This window comes from Piliocolobus tephrosceles, chromosome 8, assembly GCF_002776525.5.
Source record: "Piliocolobus tephrosceles isolate RC106 chromosome 8, ASM277652v3, whole genome shotgun sequence".
NCBI classification, from domain to species: Eukaryota; Metazoa; Chordata; class Mammalia; order Primates; family Cercopithecidae; genus Piliocolobus; species Piliocolobus tephrosceles.
Window position 1 is genome coordinate 8142121 of NC_045441.1, and position 24737 is coordinate 8166857.

At 44.4% G+C, this 24737-nt stretch overlaps 1 protein-coding gene and 1 long non-coding RNA gene across 3 annotated transcripts in view; one reads left to right on the plus strand and one right to left on the minus strand.

Annotated features, from left to right (window-relative positions):
* Positions 1 to 1175, minus strand: part of LOC111526392 — a 32692-nt gene extending 31517 nt beyond the window's left edge. The window contains exon 1 of the long non-coding RNA XR_002726350.1: positions 1035 to 1175. This is a non-coding gene — a long non-coding RNA (uncharacterized LOC111526392). The remainder of the gene's footprint in view (positions 1 to 1034) is intronic.
* A 6559-nt stretch (positions 1176 to 7734) lies between these two features.
* The window catches only part of ARPC1A (actin related protein 2/3 complex subunit 1A), a 39972-nt gene continuing 22969 nt past the window's right edge, over positions 7735 to 24737 (plus strand). For both annotated transcript variants that reach the window (XM_023192029.2, XM_023192028.3), the window contains exons 1-3: positions 7735 to 7862; positions 14766 to 14858; positions 20148 to 20252. In XM_023192029.2, coding sequence (XP_023047797.2) covers positions 14795 to 14858; positions 20148 to 20252 — 169 coding nt within the window. In that variant the 5' untranslated portion in view covers positions 7735 to 7862; positions 14766 to 14794. The remainder of the gene's footprint in view (positions 7863 to 14765; positions 14859 to 20147; positions 20253 to 24737) is intronic.

Consider the following 24737-nt stretch of genomic DNA (forward strand, 5'->3'; position numbering starts at 1 on the left):
ATTCCCAGCCCGTCCAGAAACTCCACTTTCTCCAAATATCACTAAAACCCTCTCAAACATCTATAAAACAATTCTCCAAACATTTCTGCATAATATAGACATTTAAACATGAATTATCTAATTATTTAACACTTAATGAACTCCATGGTGATTATGTTTGCAATAGTACACAATGATATGCACTCTATTGAATGAGAATTAGATATTCTCCCCAACCTGCAACTAACATGTACAGTAAAGTAAACAACAACATAATAATGAGTTAAAGATAGATAATTAAATGCAATAAGATTTAGCAAACTGAAATGGACAAATGGGATTCTTCTTTTAAATGGCTACTTGCCAAATGATTCTGGTAATGGAGCATGGGGCAACAGACAACCCTCCCATTAGTGATCATTAGAAAAGTGGACAAAATATACAAAATATCTACTCAAAGATAAGCGAGCACTAATGAGACAGTAAATACCTACCAGGTCAATGTCCAAGAGAACAGAGTACGTAAGAGACTAAGCCCATCAGTAGGACTGTTTTACCCCAAGGGCTACTTGCTGATTCCAGAACAGGTGGCTGAGAGCCTAAGCAGTACTTTTTTTTTTTTGAGAAGGAGTCTCGCTCTGTCACCCAGGCTGGAGTGTAGTGGCGCCATCTCGGCTCACTGCAACCTCCACTTCCCGGGTTCAAGAGATTCTCCTGCCTCAGCCTCTGGAGTAGCTGGGATTACAGGCGTGCGCCACGATGCCCAGCTAATTTTTGTATTTTCAGTAGATATAGGGTTTCACCATGTTGGCTAGGCTGGTTTCAAACTCCTGACCTCAGGTAATCCACCTGCCTCAGCTTCCCAAAGTGCTGAGATTACAGGTGTGAGCCACTGCACCCGGCCCTAAGCAGTACTTTTGACAGCCTTTCAAGGGTCTGGGGCCCTCCAAAGATGGGGAGTCTTGGGAAATACCTGTTACACTAGTCAGGGTTTTCTAGAGAAACAGAATAGGAGATATTATATAGAGGTATAGAGATATGGAAAATTGACTCACGCAATTATGAAGGTTGGCAAGATCAAAATCTGCAAAGCCAGTGTCCCAGTTCAAATCTGAAGGTTGGAAGCTTCTGCATAACCAGAAAAGGCCAATGTTCTAGTTCAAAAGGCTCACTTGAGCCCAGGGGTTTGAGGCTATAGTAGCTATGACCACACCTATGAATAGCCACTGCACTCCACCCTGGGCAACACAGCAAGACCTCATCTCTGGAAAAAAAAAAAAAAAAAAAAGACTAAGGTAAGGAACTTCCAGATTAGACTAAAAAGAATTAAGTGCAGCAATTGATCTTGGATTGGCTCCAGGATTGAGGGGGGAAAAAAAAATGCCATCAGGAAGGAGAATATTCTCTTACTCAGGCGAGGGTAAGACTTTTGTTCTATTCAAGCCTTCAACTGATTAGATGAGGCCCACCCACATTAGGGAGGCCAATCTGCTTTATTCAGTCTACTGATTTAAACGTCAACCTCACCCAAAAGCATCCTCACAGAAACACCCAGAATCCTGTTTGACCAAATATCTGGGCACCCTGCGGCCTAGTCAAGTTGACACATAAAATGATCCAAGCATGACATACTAAGAAATATAGGTCGGGCATAGTGGCTCACGCCTGTAATCCCAGCACTTTGGGAGGCCAAGGTGGATCACTTGAGGTCAGGCATGCAAGACTATCCTGGCCGACATGGAGAAACCCCGTCTCTTCTAAAAATACAAAAAATTAGCCAGGCATGATGGCACACGCCTATAGTCCCAGCTACTTGGGAGGCTGAGACAGGAGAATTGCTTGAACCCAGGAGGTGGAGGTTGCAGTGAGCCGAGATCGCGCCACTGCACTCTAGCCTGGGCGACAGAGTGAGACTCCATCTCAAAATAAATAAATAAATATATATATATATACACACACATATATATATATTTGGTTTCTGACACAGAGCTTTTAAAATTGTCATACTATCCTGTATAATAGGGGTGATAGGAACATCTTTCCTTCTTTTTTTTGTGAGACAGTCTTGCTGTATCCCCCAGGCTGGAGCGCAGTGGGGCGATCTCGGCTCACTACTGCAACCTCCGCCTCCCGGGTTCAAGTGATTTTCTTGCCTCAGCTTCCTGTGTAGCTGGGATTACAGGTGCCTGCCACCACGCCAGGCTAATGTTTGTATTTTTAGTAAAGACAGGGTTTTGCCATGTCAGCCAGGCTAGTCTTGAATGCCTGACCTCAGGTGATCCACCCACCTCAGCCTCCCAAATTGCCGGGCTTACAGGTGTGAACCACCGTGCCCAGCCTAACATCTTGTGTTATAAATATTTGGTTTTAGCTCCCAGTTCCTCACATAGGAGATTTTAAGCCCCTTGGAATCTCTGGTGTCTTTTTGTATGCTAATGAGATGACGGGTGGATGACGGTGCTAGATGGCTCCAGAATGAAACTAATTGCCTGAGGAACCAACCCTGTGCCCTGTGATTAGAGGGTAGGAATTTTGAGTTCCACCCCTCAACCTCCAGGGATGAGAGGAGCTGGAGATTTATTTCAATTACCAATGGCCAGTGATTTAATCATCATGCCTACGTCATAGAACATCCATAAAAACCTTAAATGATGAGGTCTGGAGAGCATCTGGGTTAGAGAACACGTGGTGGTGCGCCCAGAGAGGATATGGAAGCTCTGTGCCCCTTCCCACACACCTCGTACTTGTCCATCAGTAACTGAAACATCTTTTGTTGTAATATTTGGTCTTAGCTCCCAGTTCCTCACACAGGAGCTTTTAAGGCCTTTGGAATCTCTGGAGTGATAAGTGTGTCTCTCTATGCTAACGAAATGACTGGTGGATGAGGGTGCTAGATGGCTCCAGAATGAAACTACCTTTTATTAAAATAATCTAAGCTTTGCATAACATGGAAAAATGTGTCGGAAACAAAATGTCTAAGTGGCTCTGGCCTCGAGGAGATTTACAGGTTTGTGGATTACAGATTTCATTTACCAAATTAGGTAAGTAATACAGGGAATTCCCAAGTATGCTTGTGTGCTTGTCTTACAAGTATGGTATTTGTGGATAGTATGCTATTTATACACACCACCTGAGTCTACCCTATGCCCCGACATCCCGTGACTGTTCCCATCTCTGTCCTATGGAAATGAGCTGAGTGAACAGTGGAAAGATCACAGACATTTTTCAGTTCACCTGTATTGGACTGTACAGCATCCTTTCCATAGGAAGCCTTCCCCACCGGGACCACGCCCAGCAATTAGGACAATATCTAAAGCATAAGGATGATTGTTAACTAGTAACACAGAATACGCATTAATAGTTTGGTCCTTATGTTTGTTTATAGCTTTTATTGGCATTGATTCAGTATTTCCAACAGTCTTTTTGGTGACTAGATGGCAGACATTATTGGCAGATCTGCAGTAATTGTTCACCGTTTCAGCTGTTGGCACAAGCAAGAAAGAATCTTCTGACTCTCTGACTCCACATTCCAGTTATTAAATCAAGCTCTCCTGAAAAGGAAATCCTTACACCTTTACAAACATGTAACCTTCCTAAACTATGATGGATTATGTTCCTGACGTGTCTGTATAAGCCCCACCTTCCATTTTCAACTAGCAGTATCCTCTGTGTCCTTTGACATCCAGATTGTTTGCTTTCATTCATTCTCACTTTCATTCAAGGAATGTTAACCAGGACCTTCCAGGTTCAAAGTATTGTGCATTTCCTCGTATTTAAAATTATTTTAGCAGCATCCCTGGTCTATAAAATAAGATAAAATAATTTGTGGACTGGTCATATCCTAACCTCTAAATTATTTGAGAATAGAAGGATCTTACTCTACTCATTAACACAATACTGGGCACTTGGTGAGTATTTATTAAATATTTGATGAATTGAATCTTGACCAAATTCTAATTCAACTCAATTCCAATTCCAATCCAATCGGCAAAGCAAACAAAATCACCCACAGTAGTGGCCAACCCCTCCCTCCCTTCCATTGCCCACTTCTAAGTACCACCTTCCCCGGCACTAATTGTGAAGTCTAATTAGGGAAAAAGAGTCAGGATGGTGGGAGCAGGGGAAAGCAAAGAAGAAGCAGGCAAACTACAAGTCTGCTGTTCTTCATGGTCCAGACACACAGCCCTCCTCTGCAAATAACTTACAATTTTCCTGCGCCCAACGATTACCACATAAACACTATTCCATAAAAATCCCCAGCAAGCCTTTCTTTGCGGTCGGCCGCTCTTCTGCTGATTCTGCCTGTTGCCTTCTCGTATCTTCCTGCTTTCTCTAACAAATCTGCCTTTGTCTACAACTGTCTTGGTAAATCCTTTTACTCACAAGCCACCCAGACAGCCGCCCCTCACCCATGACGCTAATTTTTTAAAAGGTTGAGTCTGCATTTTGCATACTACATCACACATGCCTTAAAAATAAACACTAAAAGTAACTCACCCTCCTTAGAACCCTGATGGTTGGCTTCTATAGCAGGACATGATGGTATAACAGGTAAGGCCAGAACAGGTGGCCAGTCCCGCAACCCTTCCTTGTATCAAAACCCTCAGGTTTCAGGCCAGGTGTGGTGGCTCATGCTTGTAATCCCAGCACTTTGGGAGGCCAAGGTGTGTGGATCACTTGAGGCCAAGAGTTCAAAATCAGCCTGGCTAACGTGGCAAAATCCCATCTTTACTAAAAATACAGTAATTAGCTAGGTGTGGTGGCACACTCCTGTAAGCCCAGCTACTCCGGAGGCTGAGGCATGAGAACCGCTTGAACCAGGGAAGTGGAGGTTGCAGTGAGCTGAGATCACGCCACTGCACTCCAGCCTGGGCGACAGAGCAAGACACCATCTTAAAACAAAACAAAACAAAACAAAACAAAACAAAACCCTCAAGTGTCAAAATACGCCGGTCCTTTTTCTTCAGTTACTTCTAGAATAGGTGGTTTAACTTTAAGAGCCCCGCTTAGAGCTGAGATTCTACCATCCGGAATGACTCAGAAAATATCAAGTGGGCCGGGTGTGGTGGCTCACCCCTGTAATCCCAGCACTTTGGGAGGCCGAGGCGGATGGATCATACAGTCAGGAGTTCGAGACCAGCCTGACCAACATGGTGAAACACTGTCTCTACTAAAAATAAAAAATTAGCTGGGTGTGGTGGCGTGCGCCTGTAATCCCAGCTACTCAGGAGCCAGGGGCAGGAGAATCGCTTGAATCTGGGAGGCAGAGGTTGCAGTGAGCTGAGATTACGCCATTGCACTCCAGCCTGGGTGACAGACCAAGACTCCATCTCAAAAAAAAAAAAAAAAAAAGAAGTGAAATGCATCAAATGGTAAGCTTTGGTTAGGCTAAACTGCAAAATACTATTTCAAATCAGAAAGTGACTAACAGTAAATGTCTGTTATTTTTCTGGGGCTAACATTTCTTGTCACTTATCATAAAGTCTGGTATTAATTTGCATTTGTCACGCTCGTCTATACAGATTATAAATTCCATCAAAGCAGTAAGTGTTCCTTGTAAAGAGATGGGATCTTCATAAACTCCTCTACATACTTGGGAATTGATTCATGTAACTTGCAGACACACAAGAATCCCTGCTTTCCACAACCGCTGTCCTCCCTTTCCCAAGCTGTCTCTTGGAGGCGGTAATGAATTTACAATGGTCTTCATGCTCCATCTGCTCGATTACCCTATGACCAAAGACTTTGTAACCATGGGGCAGAGTTAAAATCAGTGACTTTCAGTGCAGAGGTGCTCCATCAACAGCTGGATTCACTAACTCAGTGGTCCCCAATCTTTATGGCACCAGGGATCAGTTTCATGGAAGACAATTTTTCCACAGACTAGAGGACAGGGGCAGGGGGAGAGGGGTGGGATGGTTTTAGATTATCAGGCATTAGATTCTCATATGAGCATGCAACCTAGATCCCTCACATATGCAGTTCACAAGAGGGTTCACTTTCCTATGAGAATCTAATGCCCCCACTGATGCAACAGGAGGCAGAGCTCAGGCGGTAATGCGAGAGATGGGGAGCAGCTGTACATACAGATGACACTTCGTTGGCTCGTCCTGCTCACCTCATGTGCCAATGGGTTCCTAAAAGGCAACAGACCAGTACCCGTCAGCAGCCAGGAGGTTGGGGACCTCTGCACTAAATCCAAAGAACATAGCGGGTCTGGTGGGGCACGGTGGCTCACGCCTGTAATTCTAACACTTTGGGAGGCTGAGGCAGGCGGGATCACCTGAAGTCAGGAGTTCGACACCAGCGTGGCCAACATTGTGAAACCCCCGTCTCTACTAAAAATACAAAAATTAGCCGGGCATGGTGGCGCGCGGCTGTAGTTCCAGCTACTCGGGAGGTTAAGGTAGGAGAATCGCTTGAATCCCGGAGGCAGAGGTTACAGTGAGCCGAGATGGCGCCACTGCACTCCAGCCTGGGCGACAGAGCAACACTCCGTCTCAAAAAGAACATAGCGGGTCTGAAATTGAGAGTTTAACAAGTACACCTACGTAAACCTCACCTTACAACCAAGCACTGGGATAAAACTTGTAAATACCAAAGGGAAGGAGACAAGCCCTCAGTTGGCCTGACACGGGGCGGGGGCTCACACTCAGCGCTTTGGGAAGCAGAGGCTGGAGGACTGCTTGAGCCCAGGGGCTCAAGACCAGCCTGGACAACATAGGAAAACCTCATCTCTACAAAAAATATAACAATTAGCCAGACACAGTGGCTCACACTTGTAATCCGAGGGCTTTGAGAGGACAAAGAGGAAGGACAGCTTGAGCCCAGGAGTTCAAGACCAGCCTGAGCAACACAGCAAGACCCTGTCTCTGCCAAAAAATAAAAATCAGCCAGGCGCGGTGGTGCACTTGTAGTCCCAGCTACATGGGGGGCTGAGGCGGGAGGATCGCTTGAGCCCAGGAGTTCCAGGCTGCAGTGAGCTATGATCGCGCCACTGCACTCCAGCCTGGGCTACAGATCGAGAACCTGTCTAAAAAAAGAGAAAAAGAAAGAAAAAAGAAAAGCTCTCGAGTAGCCCCCTCTGAGGGGGCTGGGGCTGCTCCAGAATTTCTACGGGTTCAAGGGCAGCAGCCTGGGTGCAGGTGGGGATCAGGGCATTTCTCAGAAGCTGCACCTGCGGGACAGGCTCTGTCCTCTGTGAATTGGGGACCTTGCCAAGTTCCCCCAACCCTTTTTCCCTGAGGCGCCATCTTGGGAGCAGGGAACAAGTGATTCTGCCCCAGAAAGGGTCGAGAATGTTCCTGGGGGCCTTCCGGGGTTTTCCAGAGGGAGCACTGCGGAAGCGGAGGCTCCCTGCAGGGAGCAGCGCTGAGGTCGACGGGCTCTGACCTTGGCTCTCTGAAGGGAGAAAAACTTAATCGTTCGTCAGGTCCAAGAGCTCCAAAGACCCCCAATCCCCAGTCACTCATCTCCTGACAAAAGAACTTGCGAAACTGCCAAGGCGCCACACTTCGGCTCGCGATTGTGAGGAAATTCGTTGAGAAACGGAGTGAGATGACCATGCCGCTTCGCCAGCACTTGCCAGGCGTTCCGTGGGGCCGCATTTCCTCTGAAGGGCCGCCGCCGGTACCAAGCCGATGGGACAGCGTATCCTCCCGCTCTACAGCCTGCCTAGCCCGGGACTGCACGCCCGAGCTGTGCGCATGCGCGGACGGCCCGCGCGGCCGCAACGCGCAGGCGCTGTGGCCACTTCCGGGATCTGTCAGCCGCTCCCTCTGGGCTTCCGTCCTCCGCCCGCGCCCGCCGGAGCCTGTTCGCGTCGACTGCCCAGAGTCCGCGAATCCTCCGCTCCGAGCTCGTCCGGACTCCCCCGATCCCAGGTAACGGCCAGCAGGGACGAGCGTCCCAACCTGTCGGCCTCTCTTGTCCAGGCCTCGCGCCGGAATTGGACCCGCGGGGGCAGTGAGACGGGGTCTTAGGCCGCGGGGCCCCGAGGCTGAGGCGCGGCCGGGTCTCCCGGCCGGGGCCTCCTGAGGGGGCGGGGATCCCCTTTCTCCGTGGATCCCCTGGAGCTTCTCTCAGGATGTTCGAGCTCCTAGCCGCCTCCGATGACCGAATTAACGGCCCCTTCTGCGACTCCAGGGTCCTACTTGCATCTCTGCTGGGGGCATTTGTCACCGTCTTTAAAATTGTGTCAAGCAGAAAGATCTCCTCTAATCGAGCGATCTGCGGGACTTTTCATCTCTTTAGCGCCTAGAGTCGATCCCTGCACACAGTAGGCGCCCATAGGATGTTTGCCTGCTCTCTAGGGCAGCCCTCAATCCTTCAGTTATTGGGGAACCTTCCCGGTCTCGAGAAAAACCTTCTCCCGAGTTAAGATTCCCCTGCATGAGCACCGCCTTCCCCCAAGTCAAAATTTCTCCCTTCTCGGCGCTCTTATTCGCTTGTTGGAATCTTTTATGCCAATCCTGGCACCGCCACTTTTGCTGGGTGATCCTGGGAAGATGCTTCTCTGTGCCTGTTTCCTCGTCTGCAATAAAAAGATTCTTACCGTTTTGCTAAGGATCAAATGAGCTTATTTGCGTAAATTGCTTAGAATAGTTCCTGGCCCAGAGTAGGTGATCAATAAATATTAGCTATTATTACTGTTTCTGGGCATTCTATGCATGTCCGTCTTCCTTGCCTTTTCTACCTCCTCCACTCTCCCCAAACACCAGCCCTCCAGACTTGAAGACCAGAATGGTGTCAGCCTTATTTATGTTTCTGGCCCCATCCCGGTATTTACAACGCTGCTGGGAACATGATAGGCACTTAATCAATTATAGCTTAGAATCTTTGATTATAAAGCCATCTGTTTTGCAGCTTTGGAACCTTCTGTCTACGTCAACTCATAGCTTAAATTGCCGAGATTATCTTAGTTCTGCCCTCTCTTCTCAATTTTATCTAGTCTTTTGGTTTCACATAGGGCCTGGGTTTTCAAGTATCTACAAACAAAGGACGGACATCAGTCAGGAAGGTGTTTTTGTCCTGTTAGGGAGTGGGTAACTGCGTGGCTGTTGTCTTCCTTTTGTGTGTGTGTCCTGCAGCCTCGACCTCCTGGGCTTAAGAGATCCTCCCACCTCAGCCTCCTGAGTAGCTGAGACTACAGGCATGTGCCGCCACGCTGGGCTAATTTTCATTTATTTTTATTTATTTATTTTTGGAGATAGAGCCTCACTCTGTCACCCAGGCTGGAGTGTGGTGGTGTGATCTCGGCTCACTGCAACCTCCACCTCCTGAGTTGAAGCGATTCTCCTGCCTCAGCCTCGGGAGTAGCTGGGACTACAGGCATGAGCCACTGCGCCTGGCTAATTTTTTTTTTTTTTCTTTTTGTATTTTTTGTAAAGACTCTATATGTGGCCCAAGCTGGTCTGGAGCTCCTGAGCTCAAGCTATCCTCCCACCTCGACCTCCCAAACTGCTGGGATTTGGGGTGTGAGACACCGCACCCAGCTTATATGGCTATTTTCTCCCACAAAGTATTCGGAGATCTTCTGGAGTACATCTGTTAATCGCAGTTAAAGGAAGGGACCAGTTTGGAAAACTCCTATTTTGGATGGGGAGTGGTGATACTTTGATCTAATTGTCTCATCCAATGCTGAAACAAATCCTACATAAAGAAGTTTAAAATGGTCTGCTGGTGAGGCTGGTGCCTGGACTGGAGCCTGTCTGAACATTGAGGAGGGTGTGGTGACCTTGTTGGAGTACTTGATGTTGCTAGATTGGGTAATGAGAGTGATTAGGAACTAGGTGAATCACAGTCTTAAAAACTGACCCTAAAAGGGGACAGAAATTCCCACTTGTGTGAATACTTTCAAGCTCCAAAGGAGTAGGGCCAAGAATTTATAGCATGTGTCAACGTTTCCAAGCTCAGAGGAAACTAACTGGTGGGTTCTATGGTTGGTTTAAAAGCCTTGGGTTGGCCAGGCGCAGTGGCTCACGCCTGTAATCCCAACTCTTTGGGAGGCTGAGGCGGGTGGATCACCTGAGATCAGGAGTTTGAGACCAGCCTGACCAACATGGAGAAATTCCGTCTTTACTAAAAATACAAAATTAGCCAGGCATGGTGGCACGCACCTGTAATCCCAGCTACTTGGGAGGCTGAGGCTGGAGAACCACTTGAACCCGGGAGACAGAGGTTGCGGTGAGCTGAGATCGCACCATTTCACTCCAGCCTGTGCAACAAGAGCAAAACTCCATCTGAAAAAAAAAAAAAAAAGCCTTGGGTCAAAGGAAGAAAGGGAACCTACTGGCGTGTATTTTCAGGCCGCGCTCTGTACTACGTGCTTTCACATGTTGTCTCATTTAATTCTCCTTGTGATGTCAGTGGTATATCCGCTTTACAGAAGAAAAAAATGATATTTAGACATATCAAGTGACTTGCCCAGGGTCTCATAGCTAGTGTGTGTCAAAAGCCAGGGTTGAAACCCAGCCTCGGCTTCAGAGCCCATGGCTAGCCATATATCAGCATGACTCTATATTCAGTGTGATAGATAAAGAAAAGGGATAGGGGGTCCGGGCGCTGTGGCTCACGCCTGTAATCCCAGCACTTTGGGAGGCCGAGGCGGGCAGATCATGAGGTCAGGAGATCGAGACCATCCTGGCTAACACTGTGAAACCCCGTCTCTACTGAAAATACAAAAACATTAGCCAGGCGTGGTGGCGGGCACCTGTAGTCCCAGCTACTTGGGAGGCTGAGGCAGGAGAATGGTGTGAACCCGGGAGATGGAGCTTGCAATGAGCCGAAATTGCGCCACTGCACTCCAACCTGGGTGACAGAGACTCTGTCTCAAAAAAAAAAAAGAAAAGAAAAAAAGGGATGAGGAGTTCCTGACATTTTTATTTGTCCCCTTTTCTCCCTCTCTAGCTCTATTAAGACAAAACTTTTCAGATTTCACTTAAACATTAACCATAGTTTAGAAATTATAATTATCACCCTATGACAGAAGGTACCCTTTCTTGGTACACAATTCAGGCTATTAGGAATTTCTTCTGCATTCACTGGGTTTCATGAAAGCAAGCTGTGTTTGCTAGGTGCATTCTAAATGTGACAAACATGAGCGTTGTCTTGGCCTACAGACTTAAAATAGCCACCTGATTATAAAAGAAGTACAGGTCTTGAGTGTATGTCCAAATATGGAACTTGAATGATATGGCAAAATTAGAAATTTTAGAAGTAATTACACTGTTGTGTAAATGGCCACCTCTTTTGAAGTCTTTGCTACATTGCTTATAAAACTGAGTTGAACATGAGAAAGCCTGTTGTCCGCAGCTGTACTTTTCAACTGGACGTGAAACATGTACTTTTATGGCACGCAGATATTCGCATCAAATTACTGATTTTCAGACCAATTTTATTTTTAGTTAACAAGTAAGCTTATCCAATGTGGCTTTTGAACTAAAGCACTTTTAATTAAGGAGTTATTTTATGACAGCGTGTTATTTTGAGTAGCTGTAACTAAAATCTGTTGTGATGGAACAATTTGGAGTGAGCATCTGATATCAGAGATAAAGAAAGAAGCATGCAGTGAGCATCTGGAAGTTCTTTAAAAAAAAATTAAACATTCTCATTTGAATTCATTTAAAAGTTTTTTAAATTGCCAATTCCTAAGCTTTTTCTTTGTGAGTTGTAGTTTGCTTTCTAGACTGTATAAAAGAAGAAAGTAATGACTTAACTATCTTTACTCTTAGAATAGAATATGAAATACTAGCATTTCTCTGCCAGTTCAAGATATTGGATGTTTTTTATTTAAAGTTGCACTTACCTTTGGGTTCCCCCCTCCTTTTTTTTTTTTTTTTTTGATACAGAGTCGCCCTCTGTTACCCAGGCTACAGTGCTGTGGCACCATCTTGGCTCACTGCAACCTCCGCCTCCCATGTTCAAGAGATTCTTGTGCCTCAACCTCCTGAGTAGCTGGAATTACAGGTGCCTGCCACCATGCCCAGCTCATTTTTGTATTTTTAGTAGAGACAGTTTCGCCATGTTTGCCAGGCTGGTCTGGAACTCCTGACCTCAGGTGATCCACCCTCTTTGGCCTCCCAAAGTGCTGGGATTACAGGCTTGAGCCACCACGCCTCGCCTGGGTTCCTTTCCAGTTAGCAGAGGTGCTATTTCTGCTTTCTAACTGAGACTGATTTCTGCTTTGTCAGCTGAACTTTCATTGTTCACTTTACAACCTTCTAGTGACCCTTCCATTCATTTCCCGCTTGCATCAGAATTCATGTCTCACATTCAGCCTCCACCCTGGGTTAATATGACATACACTTACGTGTGTTGAAACTTGAGTTTATAGTGAGGGTGCCTCCTGGAAATGATAAAGTTGGGGGTAGAGGAAGCCTGGCTGCTTTTTGAAAAATGTTCCCATTTCAGGTAATGGTTGCTTCTTCAAGTGTATCTAGATTTGGGTACCTATAAAATAGAGAATTTTTAATTTAATGTTTTGCAGGTTCCTGCTTTTCATTTAGTTACAATTAAAAGTTTAAAAAGTATTATCACAAACACCTACATACTCTTTGCCTAGATTCACCAGTTAGCATTTTGCCACATTCACATTCTATATATTTTCTGTCCTGAACTGTTGAAAATAAGTTACAGTGGCTGGGCATGGTGGCTCATGCCTGTAATCCCAGCACTTTGGGAGGCTGAGGCAGGTGGATCACTTGACAGGCAGAGCAGCCTGAGCAACATGGTGAAACCCTATCTCTACAAAAATTACCTGAGCTTGGTGGTGCATGCTCGTATCCACAGCTGCTCAGGAGGCTGAGGTGGGAGGATCCCTTAAGCCCAGAAGACAGAGGCTGCAGTAAGCGTAGATTGCACCACTGCCCTCTAAACCTGGGTGAGAGAGCAAGACCCTGTCTCCCCTGCCACCCCCACAAAAAGAAAAGAAGTTACAGAAGCCATCATGATACTTCATCCCTGAACACTTCATCATTATCTTTGTCTCCTAAGAGCTAGGACATTCTCCTACCTAATGTCAATACCGTTATCTTACCTGAGAAAATGAAAATAATTCCATATGTAATATCTAGTTTAAATTGTAATTTTCCCTATTGTACAAAATACATCTTTTCTGCCCAATTTAAAATGTAGATTATGGGCCAGGCACGGTGGCTCACACCTGTAATCTCAGCACTTTGGGAGGCTAAGGAGGGCGGATCACTTGAGGCCAGGAGTTCAAGACCAGCCTGAACATGGTGAAAGTCCGTCTCTACTAAAAATAGAAAAGTTAGCCGGACCTGGTGGTTCACACCTGTGATCCCAGCTACTCGGGAGGCTGAGTCAGGAGGATCACCTGAGCCTAGGAAGTGGAGGTTGCAGTGAGCTGAGGTGGTGCCACTATACTCCAGTCTGGGCAACAGAGTGAGACTCTGTTTCAAAAAACAAAAAAGAAAGAAATAGATTATAATCAACTTTCACTTATCAAATTTGGTTTTCATAGCTCTCTAGAACAGTTCTTGCCCTGCCTCCATATTGCCTTTTTGGAATAGTCCAGACCAGTTATTCTATGGAATGGCACACACTCTGGATTTAACTGTTTATTTCCTCCTTGTATTGTTTGACTAGTTCCTTTACCCTTTATTTCTTGTAAACTGAAAATTAGGTCTGAATCTTGATTGGGTTTAGAGTAAATATGTTTGGCGTAAAGACTTCACTGGTAGGTTGACCATATTCCCAGGTTTCTCCAGGATAGCCCTGTGACCTGTTGTGTCGGCATAATCATTGTTTATTTTTGCTCTCAGAAGTGTTCTGATTTGGATGGTAAGTTAAGTCACTATTTATAAGTGATGATGTACTTCATGTGGGCTACCATCAGGAGGCCCATCCGGTTAGATTGATCCACTATTGATAATACTGAGTTTGATCACGTGGTGATTGCCAGATTTCTTCCAAAAGGCATCTTTTTCTCTTTGTAGTTAGTAAGCAATCTGTGGGATAATAATTTGAGACTAGGATTATCCTGTACCCATGGTATAAGAGTCCATTGATGTCCCTTAACAGAATAAATTCCACATTAGTTGTTACAATGCTAGATTTATTCAGATGGTTAAGTTTCGACAATGAGACAGATTTTTTTTTTTTTTTTGAGACGGAGTCTTGCTCAGTCACCCAGGCTGGAGTGCAGTGGCGTGATCTTGGCTCACTGCAAGCTCCGCTTCCCAGGTTCGCCATTCTCCTGCCTCGGCCTCCCGAGTAGCTGGGACTACAGGTACCTGCCACCACACCTGGCTAATTTTTTGTATTTTTAGTAGAGACAGGGTTTCACCGTGTTAGCCAGGATGGTCTCAATCTCCTGACCACCACGCCTGGCCTTTTTTTTTTTTTTTTTTTCCTTGAGACAGAATCTCACTCTGTAGCCCAGGCTGGAGTGCAGTGGTATGATCTCGGCTCACTGCAGCCTCTGCCTCCTGGGTGCAAGCAATTCTTCTGCCTCAGCTTCCCTAGTAGCTAGAACTACAGGTGTGTGCCACCACGCCCAGCTAATTTTATATTTTTAGTAGAGACAGGGTTTCACCAGGTCGGCCAGGCTGGTCTTGAACTCCTGACCTCGTGATCCGCCAGCCTTGGCCTCCCAAAGTGCTGGGATTACAAGCGTGAGCCACTGTGCCTGGCCAGATTATTTTTTAATGAGAGAACAATGTTTTGTGTATTTCCGAACATCTTAAGATCCTCAGACAACTTAAACATTAGTTACTTGCCTTTTCCCTATTGTACAAAATGCTTTTTGTTGTTGTTCATTGCAGCTTTCTCTCCTTTGAAAACACTAAGAATAATGTCACTGCATCAGTTTTTACTAGAGCCAATCACCTGTCATGCCTGGAACAGGGATCGTACTCGTAAGTATTTTATTAACTTTGCTTTTGTATTTTGGTACCTTTGGTACATTTCATCTTTAGACACATTTGGGGCTCACATATCTCAGTATCACACGTGCAAGGAACATACATCTATTATGTACATTCAGAAGGGAACTAAGTAAGTCCTTTGGTTTACAGATAGATAAACCGAGACCCAGAGTGAAGGAAGGGCTTTGCAGAGGTTACATACTAAGTTCAGGTTTAGTCACAGCACTAGGACCTAGAATAAGCTGTTTCAGAGACAAGCGGTTTGCTCCTGAGCTACTCAGAGCTTTATTAACTAGTATTTACTGTGTTATTCATAAGCAGCTTGAGTTTCTCGTTTTCTGGCTCCAGCAAACTAGAAAGGGATGGAGAATGCTCTTAGGAGTAGGCATAGTCCAGCAAGCAAAGTGACAGATAATATAACAAGATGAGGCTGCGTGCAGTGGCTCATGCCTGTAATCCCAGCACTTTGGGAGGCAAAGGCAGGCAAATATCTTGAGCTCAAGAGTTCAAGGCCAGCCTGAGCAACATGACAAAACCCTGTCTCTACAAAGAAATACAAAAAAATGCGTGTATGTGTGTGTGTGTGTGTACATATATATATATTTTGTTTATTTGTTTTGTTTTGTTTTGTTTTTGAGACAGAGTCTCGCAATGGCACAATCTCAGCTCACTGCAAACTCTGCCTCCCGGGTTCAAGCAATTTTCCTGCCGCAGCCTCCTGAGTAGCTAGGATTACAGGCATGTGCCACCACTCCTGGTTAATTTTTTTATTTTTAGTAGAGATGGGGTCTCACCATGTTGGCCAGGCTGGTCTCGAACTCCTGACCTCAAATGATCTGCCTGCCTCGGCCTCCCAAAATGCTGGGATTACAGGCATGAGCCTCCGTGCTCAGCCTTGTCTGTCTTTATTGTAGACATCATAATGGGTATAAAGTAGTATCTCATTGTGGTTTTGATTTGCATTTCCCCCATGAGTAATGATGTTAAACATTGTTTGACATGCCTGTTGGCTATTTGTGTGTCTCTGGAGAAATGTCTATTCCGACATGTCTGCCCAGTTTTAAATAGGGTTATCTTTTTATTGTTGAGTCATAAGAGTTCTTTATATATTCTGGCTGCAAGTCTCTTATCAAATATTTTCTCCCATTCTGTGGGTTGTCCCTTCACTTCTTTGAAGGTATTGTTTGACATACACAAGTTTTTCATTTTGAACAAGTTGCCAGGCACGGTGCTGTAATTCCAGCACTTTGGGAGGCCAAGGCAAGAGGATCGCTTGGGTCTAGGAGTTCGAGATCAGCCTGGGAGAGATAGTGAAACCTCGTCTCTACAAAAAATAAAAATTAGCTGGGTGTGGTAGCACGTGCCTGTGGCCCCAGCTATATGGGAGGCTGAGGTGGGAGGATCACTTGAGTCCGGAAGTCCACGGCTACAGTGAGCCATGTTCATGCCACTGCACTCCAGCCTAGGTGACAGAGCAAGACTCTCTTTCTCAAAAAAAAAAAAAAAAAAATCATTAAATAATAAAAATACAGAAAGAGCAGGATTGGAGAGAAAAAGTCCAATTTCGCTTATTTTTCTTTTGTTGCTTGTACTTCTGCTGTTGTATCAAAGAAACCATTGCATAATCCAGGATCACAACAATGTGTGCCTATGCCTGTGTTTCCTTCTAAGAGTCTTAAAGCTTTAGTCCTTTTATGTAGGACTTTGATCCATTTTGAGTTAATTTTTGTGTATCCTGTAAGATAGGGTTCCTTTTGTATGTCGATATCCAGTTTTCATGGGTTTTTTTTCTTCTTTTTTTTCTGTATTTATTTATTGAGACAGAGTCTTGCTCCGTCATCCAGGCTGGAGTGCAGTGCTGCAACCTCAGCTTACTGCAGCCTCTGCCTCCCAGGTTCAAGTGATTATCGTGTCTGAGCATCCTAAGAAGCTGTGATTACATGCATGTGCCACCACACCCGGTTAATTTTTGTATTTTCAGAAGAGACAGGGTTTCACTATGTCGCCCAGGCTGGCCTCGAACTTCTGGCCTCAAGCAGTCCACCTGCCTCGGCCTCCCGAAGTGTTGGGATATACTTAGTGGCATGAGCCACCATGCCGGCCAAGATAATCAAGTTTTTCCCGCACCTTTTGTTGAAAACTATCCTCTCCCCATTTAATTGCCTTGGCACCCTTTTTGAAAATCAACTGACTATAAATATGAGAGTTTATTTCTGGACTCCCAATTCTATTCCATTGTTCTTTATGTTTATCCTAATTTCAGGACCAGTCTGTCTTGATTACTGTAGCTTGGTAGTAAGTTCTGTTTTTTTTGTTTTTTGTTTTTTTTTTTTGAGACAGAGTATTGCTCTGTCACCTAGGCTGGAGTGCAGTGGGGAAATTTTGGCTCACTGCAAGCTCCACCTCCCAGGTTCATGCCATTCTCCTGCCTCAGCCTCCCGAGTAGCTGGTACTACAGGCACCTGCCACCACGCCCGGCTAATTTTTTCGTGTGTGTTTTTAGTAGAGATGGGGTTTCACAGTGTTACCCAGGATGGTCTTGATCTCCTGACCTCGTGATCCTCCTGCCTTGGCTCCCAAAGTGCTGGGATTATAGGTGTAAGCCACTGTGCCTGGCCCCGGTTGGTAGTAAGTTTTGAAATCAAGAAGTATAAGTTCCAACTTTGTTCTTTTCAAGATTATTTTGGTTATTGTGTCGCTTGCATTTCCATATGAATTTTAGGATCAGCTTGTTAATATCTTTTAAGAAGTGAACTGAGATTTTGACAGAGATTGCTTTGAATCTATAGATTCACTATCTTTTTAAAGCATTTCAGGGCCGGGCATGGTGGCTCACACCTGTAATCCCAGCACTTTGGGAGGCCAAGGCAGGTGGATCATGAGGTCAGGAGATCGAGACCATCCTGGCTAACACGGTAAAACCCCCCATCTCCACTAAAAATACAAAAAATTAGCCAGGTGTGGTGGCGGGTGCCTGTAGTCCCAGTTACTCGGGAGGCTGAGGCAGGAGAATGGCCTGAACCCTGGAGGCGGAACTTGCAGTGAGCCGAGATCACGCCACTGTACTCCAGCCTGGGTGACAGAGCAAGACTCCATCTCACAAAAAAAAAAAAAAAAAAAAAAAAGAGCCTGTGTATTGGGTACTTGAATATATATAACCTGGCAGGATAGTGAATTTAGAGCATGTGCTTTGTAATCATCTCACAGAGCTTCTTAGCCAGCTTTCCTGTATCTTCTGTTTCCACTTTCCCATCTAAAAATAGGCTTTTGGAGTATTTCCAATTATTTTTAATACAGATGCAAGCTATCATTGTCCTCATTTAAACTACTTGATAAATTCAGCATATTAAGTCAACATTTTTTTTGACATGGGAATTTGAAATGTATAACATTTTCCAGGTTTAAATTTGGACTTGGCTTTTGAAATCTCTATATAATGTGAGAAAGTTAGAGAAATATATAACTAGTTTCCAGAAAGCACTCTCAAGTCCTTAGGATTTTATAGCTAGATATTTACCTAGTTCCACAGTTTTATCTGTAAAGCAGATAGATGTCGCTTTCCTAAGGAGGGTGGGAAAGTGAGTGTAGGTGGGGACTATTAATGACTGGCCTAAAGTTTGGATCATAGGTCTTAATTTTTTTTTTTTTTTTTTTTGAGACAGGGTCTCACTCTGTCACCCAGGCTGGAGTGCAGTGATGCAATCTCAGTTCACTGCAGCCTCTGCCTCCTGGGATCAAGCGATTCTCCTGCTTCAGCCTCCTGAGTAGCTGGGACTACAGGTGCGTGCCACCAGGCCCGGCTAATTTTTGTATTTTTAGTAGAGACGGGGTTTCCCCGTGTTGGCCAGGCTGGTCGCGAACTCCTGATCGCAGGTGATCTGCCTGCCTCATCCTCCCAAAGTGCTGGGATTACAGGCGTGAGCCACCGTGCCCAGCCCATAGATCCTAATTTTAATTTTAAGAAACCAATAAAAAGAAGGAGGGGCTGGGCATCTTGGCTCATGCCTGTAATCCTAGTGCTTTGGGAGGCCAAGGCAGGAGAATTGCTTGAGGCTAGGAGTTCAAGACCAGCGTAGGCAACATAGTGAGACCCTGTCTCTACTAAAAATAAAAATTAAATTAAATTAAAAAAAAAAAACAGATTAACTAGAAAGGGTAAAAAATGATATATGAATATAGGTCTAGTATCCCTTATCTGAAATGCCTGGGACCAGAATTGTGAAATCCAGCCGAGCCCGGTGGCTCATACCTGTAATCCCAGCACTTTGGGAGGCCGAGGCAGGCAGATTACCTGAGTTCAGGAGTTTGAGACCAGCCTGACCAACATGGAGAAACCCTGTCTCTACTAAAAATACAAAATTAGTTGGGTGTGGTGGCACATGCCTGTAATCCCAGCTACTTCGGAGGCTGAGGCAGGAGAATCTCTTGAACCTGGGAGGCGGAGGTTGCAGTGAGCCAAGATCGCACCGTTGTACTCCAGGCTGGGCAATGAGAGCAAAACTCCATCTCAAAAAGGAGGAAAAAGAAAATCAGAAATCCAAAATGTTCCAGAGAGCATTGTGTTTTAGCATGACCTTTTGAGTGTCATGTTGGTACTCAAAAAGTTTTGGATTTGGGAGCATTTCAGATTTCAGCTTTTCAGATTACGGACACGCAACCTGTATGAGTTTTTAAAAAGTCCGTTTTGTGTATTATATTTTGGATTAGTTCAGGAAATTACTCTTGAAAACAAAGTATTGTGATCTATATTGGCTTTATTGTAAAGGAGAAGTTCAGTATAGTTTATCAGCAGAATCAATTTTTTTAATATAAACTAGTTGTTCCACCGTGGGTCCATGATAACAGTAATGGAAGTCCATAAACTATTTTCAGCGTTTCAAAAAGACCAACAGAAATTTAGATTTAGCTCTAATAATATTGCACAGGTGAATGAAACTGTCAAATGTTTTTACCCTGATCTAAATTTATTTTGGCTAGGTGTAGTAACATTGTTTATTTTTCGCTGGTTAGAATCATTAATTGACAGTTGTACATGTCTCTGGGAAAATGAATTTTTAATCTTAGTTTTCCTGTAAAGCATTATAAAATATAGGACCCAAGTAAAGGTAAAAAATAAATAAATAAATAAAAGGAATTCTTCAGAGGTGAATTTGAGAACTACTTTTCAAAAGTTTTCCTTTTCCTTAACTACAGTCTACTTTTAAAACAACTGTGACATGTCCCCTTTTTGGTGACAATTTCAAGTTCAGGTGTTAACTGTTGTTTGAATTCTGTCTCCAGAAATTGCCCTCAGTCCCAATAATCACGAAGTGCACATCTACAAGAAGAACGGAAGCCAGTGGGTGAAAGCTCATGAACTCAAGGAGCACAATGGACATATCACAGGTAAAGGAAGGTAGCCGTGAGCTTAGTGTGGTATTTCCAAATCAGGCACTCTTCCTTTTAGGTAAAGAGCCTAATAAACCCAGGTGGCCATTTTGTTTTTTTTTTTTTGAGACGGAGTTTCACTCTGTCGCCCAGGCTGGAGTGCAGTGGCACAATCTCGGCTCACTGCAACCTCTGCCTCCCAGGTTCAAGTAATTTTTCTGCCTCAGCTTCCTGAGTAGCTAGGATTACAGGCGCACACCACTGTGCCCGGCTAATTTTTAATTTTTAGTAGAGACAGGTTTTACCGTGTTGGTCAAGCTGGTCTCGAACCCCTGACCTCGTGATCCACCTGCCTCAGCCTCCCAATGTGCTGGGATTACAGGAGTGAGCCACTGCACCCAGCCCGTAGTACTTAAAGTCATACAGCATTTACTGAATGTCTTAAATTTTAGAGAAAATACTATAATAATGATTTCAGTTGTTAAGCGCTTCTTGTAGCCCCAGCTGGTACCCAGCACTCCACTGTTGCTATGGAAAGCACTGAACCTACCCTGAGGACTAAAGAGCTAAAATTGGGAGATGAGACGTGAAATTGAAAGCTAGATAACATGAAAATGTAGACAACATGAAAACGTGAGCCAAACTGTATTTCCAAGTGTCTTCCAAAAGTTTCCTTTGTGTTTTCAGGGTAAGGAAGACTTTCCAGAATATTGAAAAGAACAAAATAATATAATAAACACCCATATCAGATAATTGCCACCAGAATTACGAACTTTTTCCCTGTGCCAGGAAGTAATTTCTTTTCCTGTATCAGGAAACTTAAGGAAAAAGGATATAATAATAAGGAATATTATTCTAGATAATGGTAAAGTCACCTGTCACCAGCAGTTCTATTCCTCTCCCCTAGAAGGCAGACTATAATTTGCTATGACACCATTCCAGTCCATTTTAATATATTTACATACATACATGTTCATAAATAAGCTTAGGCCAAGCACAGTGGCTCACACCTATAATCCCAGCACTTTGGGAGGCCGAGGCGGGAGGATTGCTTGAACCAAGGAGTCCAAGACAGCCTGGGCAACATAATGAGACCCCGTCTTTACAAATAAAAAGATTAGCACAGCCTGGTGGCACATACCTGTGGTCCCAGCTACTTGGGAGGCTGAAGTGGGAGGATCACTTAAGACAAGAAGATTAAGGCTGCAGTGAGCTGTGATCACACCACTGCACTCCAGCCTGGGCAACAGAGCAAGACCCTGTTTTCAAAAGAAAAAAGAGAAAACAATCTTTAGGACTATTGGCTAGTATTTTTTGAAGCTACATAAATAGCATGATATTATGCATCTCCGGCAGCCTGCTTCTGCATTCGTGATTGTTTCTGAGATCCATCTATGCTGCTGTCTAGATCCAGTTGATTCCTTTTAACTACTCTTTAGCATTTTATACCTCACTTATTTACTCCTTCCTCCATTGGAGGACATTTAGGTGGTTTCAATTTTTCCATGTTACATGGAAGTGCTGAATAGGCATCCCTTGATTTCTGTACGTATGTGTGAATGTTTGTAGATGGTAGATGTGTTAATACCATAGAATATGCACATCCGCAGTGTTGCCAGGCCTCATCAGATTGCCGTCATTCCCACTTGTCCTGTATGAGAGTGCCTGTTTTCCCACACCCCGCCGCACGCTTGAGATGGTAAGACTGATGAATGCATAAAAGGTTTATCCATTGCTTCTGTAAGTTGTATTTTCCTGATTAATGGAAAAGATGAGCATACTTTCAGACGTGTATCAGCCATGAGAGTTTTTCTTCGTTGTGACTGTCCTGTTCGTAAATCCTGATCATTTTTTCATTGAGTTTTTGTCTTTTTCTTTTTCTGGTTTTTTGTTTGTTTGTTTTGAGGTGGAGTCTCATTCTGTCATCCAGGCTGGAATGGGGTGGTATAGTCTTGGCTCACTGCAGCCTCTGCCTTCCAGGTTCAAGCAATTCTCCCACCTCAGCCTCCTGCGTTGCTGGAATTACAGGCACCCGCAACAATGCCCGGCTAATTTTTGTATTTTTAGTAGAGTTGGGATTTCCCCACGTTGGCCAGGCTGGTCTCGAACTCCTGTCCTCAAGTGATCCGCCTGCCTCAGCCTCCCAAAGTGCTGGGATTACAGGTGTGAACCACCACGCCCAACTTTTTTTTTTTTTAGACAGGGTCTTGCTCTGTTGCCCAGTCACCCAGGCTAGAGTGATCATGGCTCACTACAGCCTCAGCCTCCTGACCTCAAGCGATCCTCCCACCTCAGCCTCCCCAGGGAGCTGGCACTAAAGGTGTACGCCACCACACCTCGCTAATTTTTTTGTAAAGATAGGTTTCACCATGTTGCCCAGGCTGATTTTTTATTCTTTTAGTTGGACTCTGGATTTTTTATTCTTTTAGTTGGACTCTGTAATTTTACCTCTAATCATCTAAAATACTGATGAGCTTAGAGATCTTCTTACCCAAATAAGAGGACTTAGCATGTTTTGCTATTCTGCATCCTTTACAGAAGTTGTCCTGCATTCTTCAGCATAACTCACGACCACCCTTGCTTTGACCAGTGATTTGTAAATAATGCTCTTGAGCACCAGGACCTGAGTATATTTCTAAACCAGCAACAAAGACAGCATTTCTATTTTTGTCGCTGTTCCTTTCCCACAACCTTATTTCTATTAGCTTTGGCCTATTTTCTTAAGTTCCTTTGCCAGTGGCCTCATAGGCTAAGAATAAGAATATTCATATTTTAAATTGGAATTTTAGGCCAGGCACGGTGGCTCACGCCTATAATCCCAACACTTTAGGAGGCTGAAGCAGGTGGATCACCTGAGGTCAGGAGTTCGAGACCAACCTGGCCAACATGGTGAAACCCTGTCTCCACTAAAAATACAAAAATTAGCCAGACATGGCAGCGAGCACCTATAATCCCAGCTACTTGGGAGGCTGAAGCGTAAGAATCACTTGAACCCGGGAGGCAGAGGTTGTGGTGAGCCGAGATGGCGCCATTGCACTCCAGCCTGGGGGATAGAGCAAGACTCTGTCTCCAAGAACAATTAAAAATTAGGCCAGGCGCAGTGGCTCACACCTGTAATCCCAGCACTTTGGGAGGCTGAGGTGGGCAGATTGCCTGAGGTCAAGAGTTCGAGACCAGCCTGACCAACATGGAGAAATCCTGTCTCTACTAAAAATACACAAAATTAGCTGGGCATGGTGGCATACGCCTGTAATCCCAGCTACTCAGGAGACTGAGGCAGGAGAATCGCTTGAATGCGGGAGGCGGAGGTTGCGGTGAGCTGAGCTTGCACCATTGCACACCAGCCTGGGCAATAAGAGTGAAACTCTGTCTCAAAAAAAATAAAATAAAATTCAATTGAAATTTTAGCGTTTAAAAGGAAATACTTTTAAATGACAAAAGGCAAAGATGAAAGACCAAAGACATTGCCAAAAATGTGAAATATTTAGTTATGTGGTTTTTTCCCTCTACTTCTCTTTTGGGGTTCTTTGAACTTGGGCCTATTTTCTGTCTAGCTGCTCACATGGCATTTTTTAGATCTGAAAAAAACTTGTTGGAAAAATCTAAATATAACTCTGGGGCAGGAGATCAAGGATCAGACATATTTTCTCAGAAAGATAGTGATTTTAGGGGGAAAAATATTTTCTAAAGCATTCTAGAAGAAAAAACTAGTCCATGCTACAAAGAAAAGAAGTGTGGCAAACATCAGGGATATCAGAGTCCTGAGGTTTTGTTCTTTTGTATTAAATATTTGATTTTTCACCTTTTTAAGAAACATGTTTTGTTACCATGGAAAATTTTAAACAGATTTATTTTAAAAATGCAATAGTATAATGAGCCTTTTATACCCATCACCTAGATTCCACAATTATCAAGTAATGGCCAATCTTGTTCTTCTCAATTCACTTTCTCCTTTCCTGTACTAATTTGAAGCACATCCCAGACATTATATTATTTCATATTTCAGTTTGTATCTCTAAAAGATAATGGTTTTTCTTTTTAATAATAATAAATATTGATCAGAGTTACGCCTATAATCCCAGTGCTTTGGGAGGCTGAAGCAGGCAGATCACTTGAGCCCAGGAGTTCAAGACCAGCCTGGGCAACATGGTAAGACCCCATCTCTACAAAAAGTTAGCCAGGCATGGTGGCTTGCACCCGTAGTCCCAGCTACTCAGGAGACTGAGGTAGGAGGATTTCATGAACCTGGGAGGTTGAGGCTGCAGTGAGCTATGATCGCACCACTGCACTCCAGTCTGGGTGATAAAGTGAGACCCTGTCTCAAACAAAAAAAGAAAATCTAAAATCTAATAAAGAGGACTACAAGCAAAATTATCTTTTTTTTTTTTTTTTTTTTTTTTTTTTTTGTTTGGGTTTCCCCTTTTTTTCCAGGGGGGTGTGTAGGGGGCGGGTTTTCGCCCCCCTCAACCCCCCCCCCCGGGTGTTTCCCCGTTTCTCCCCCCC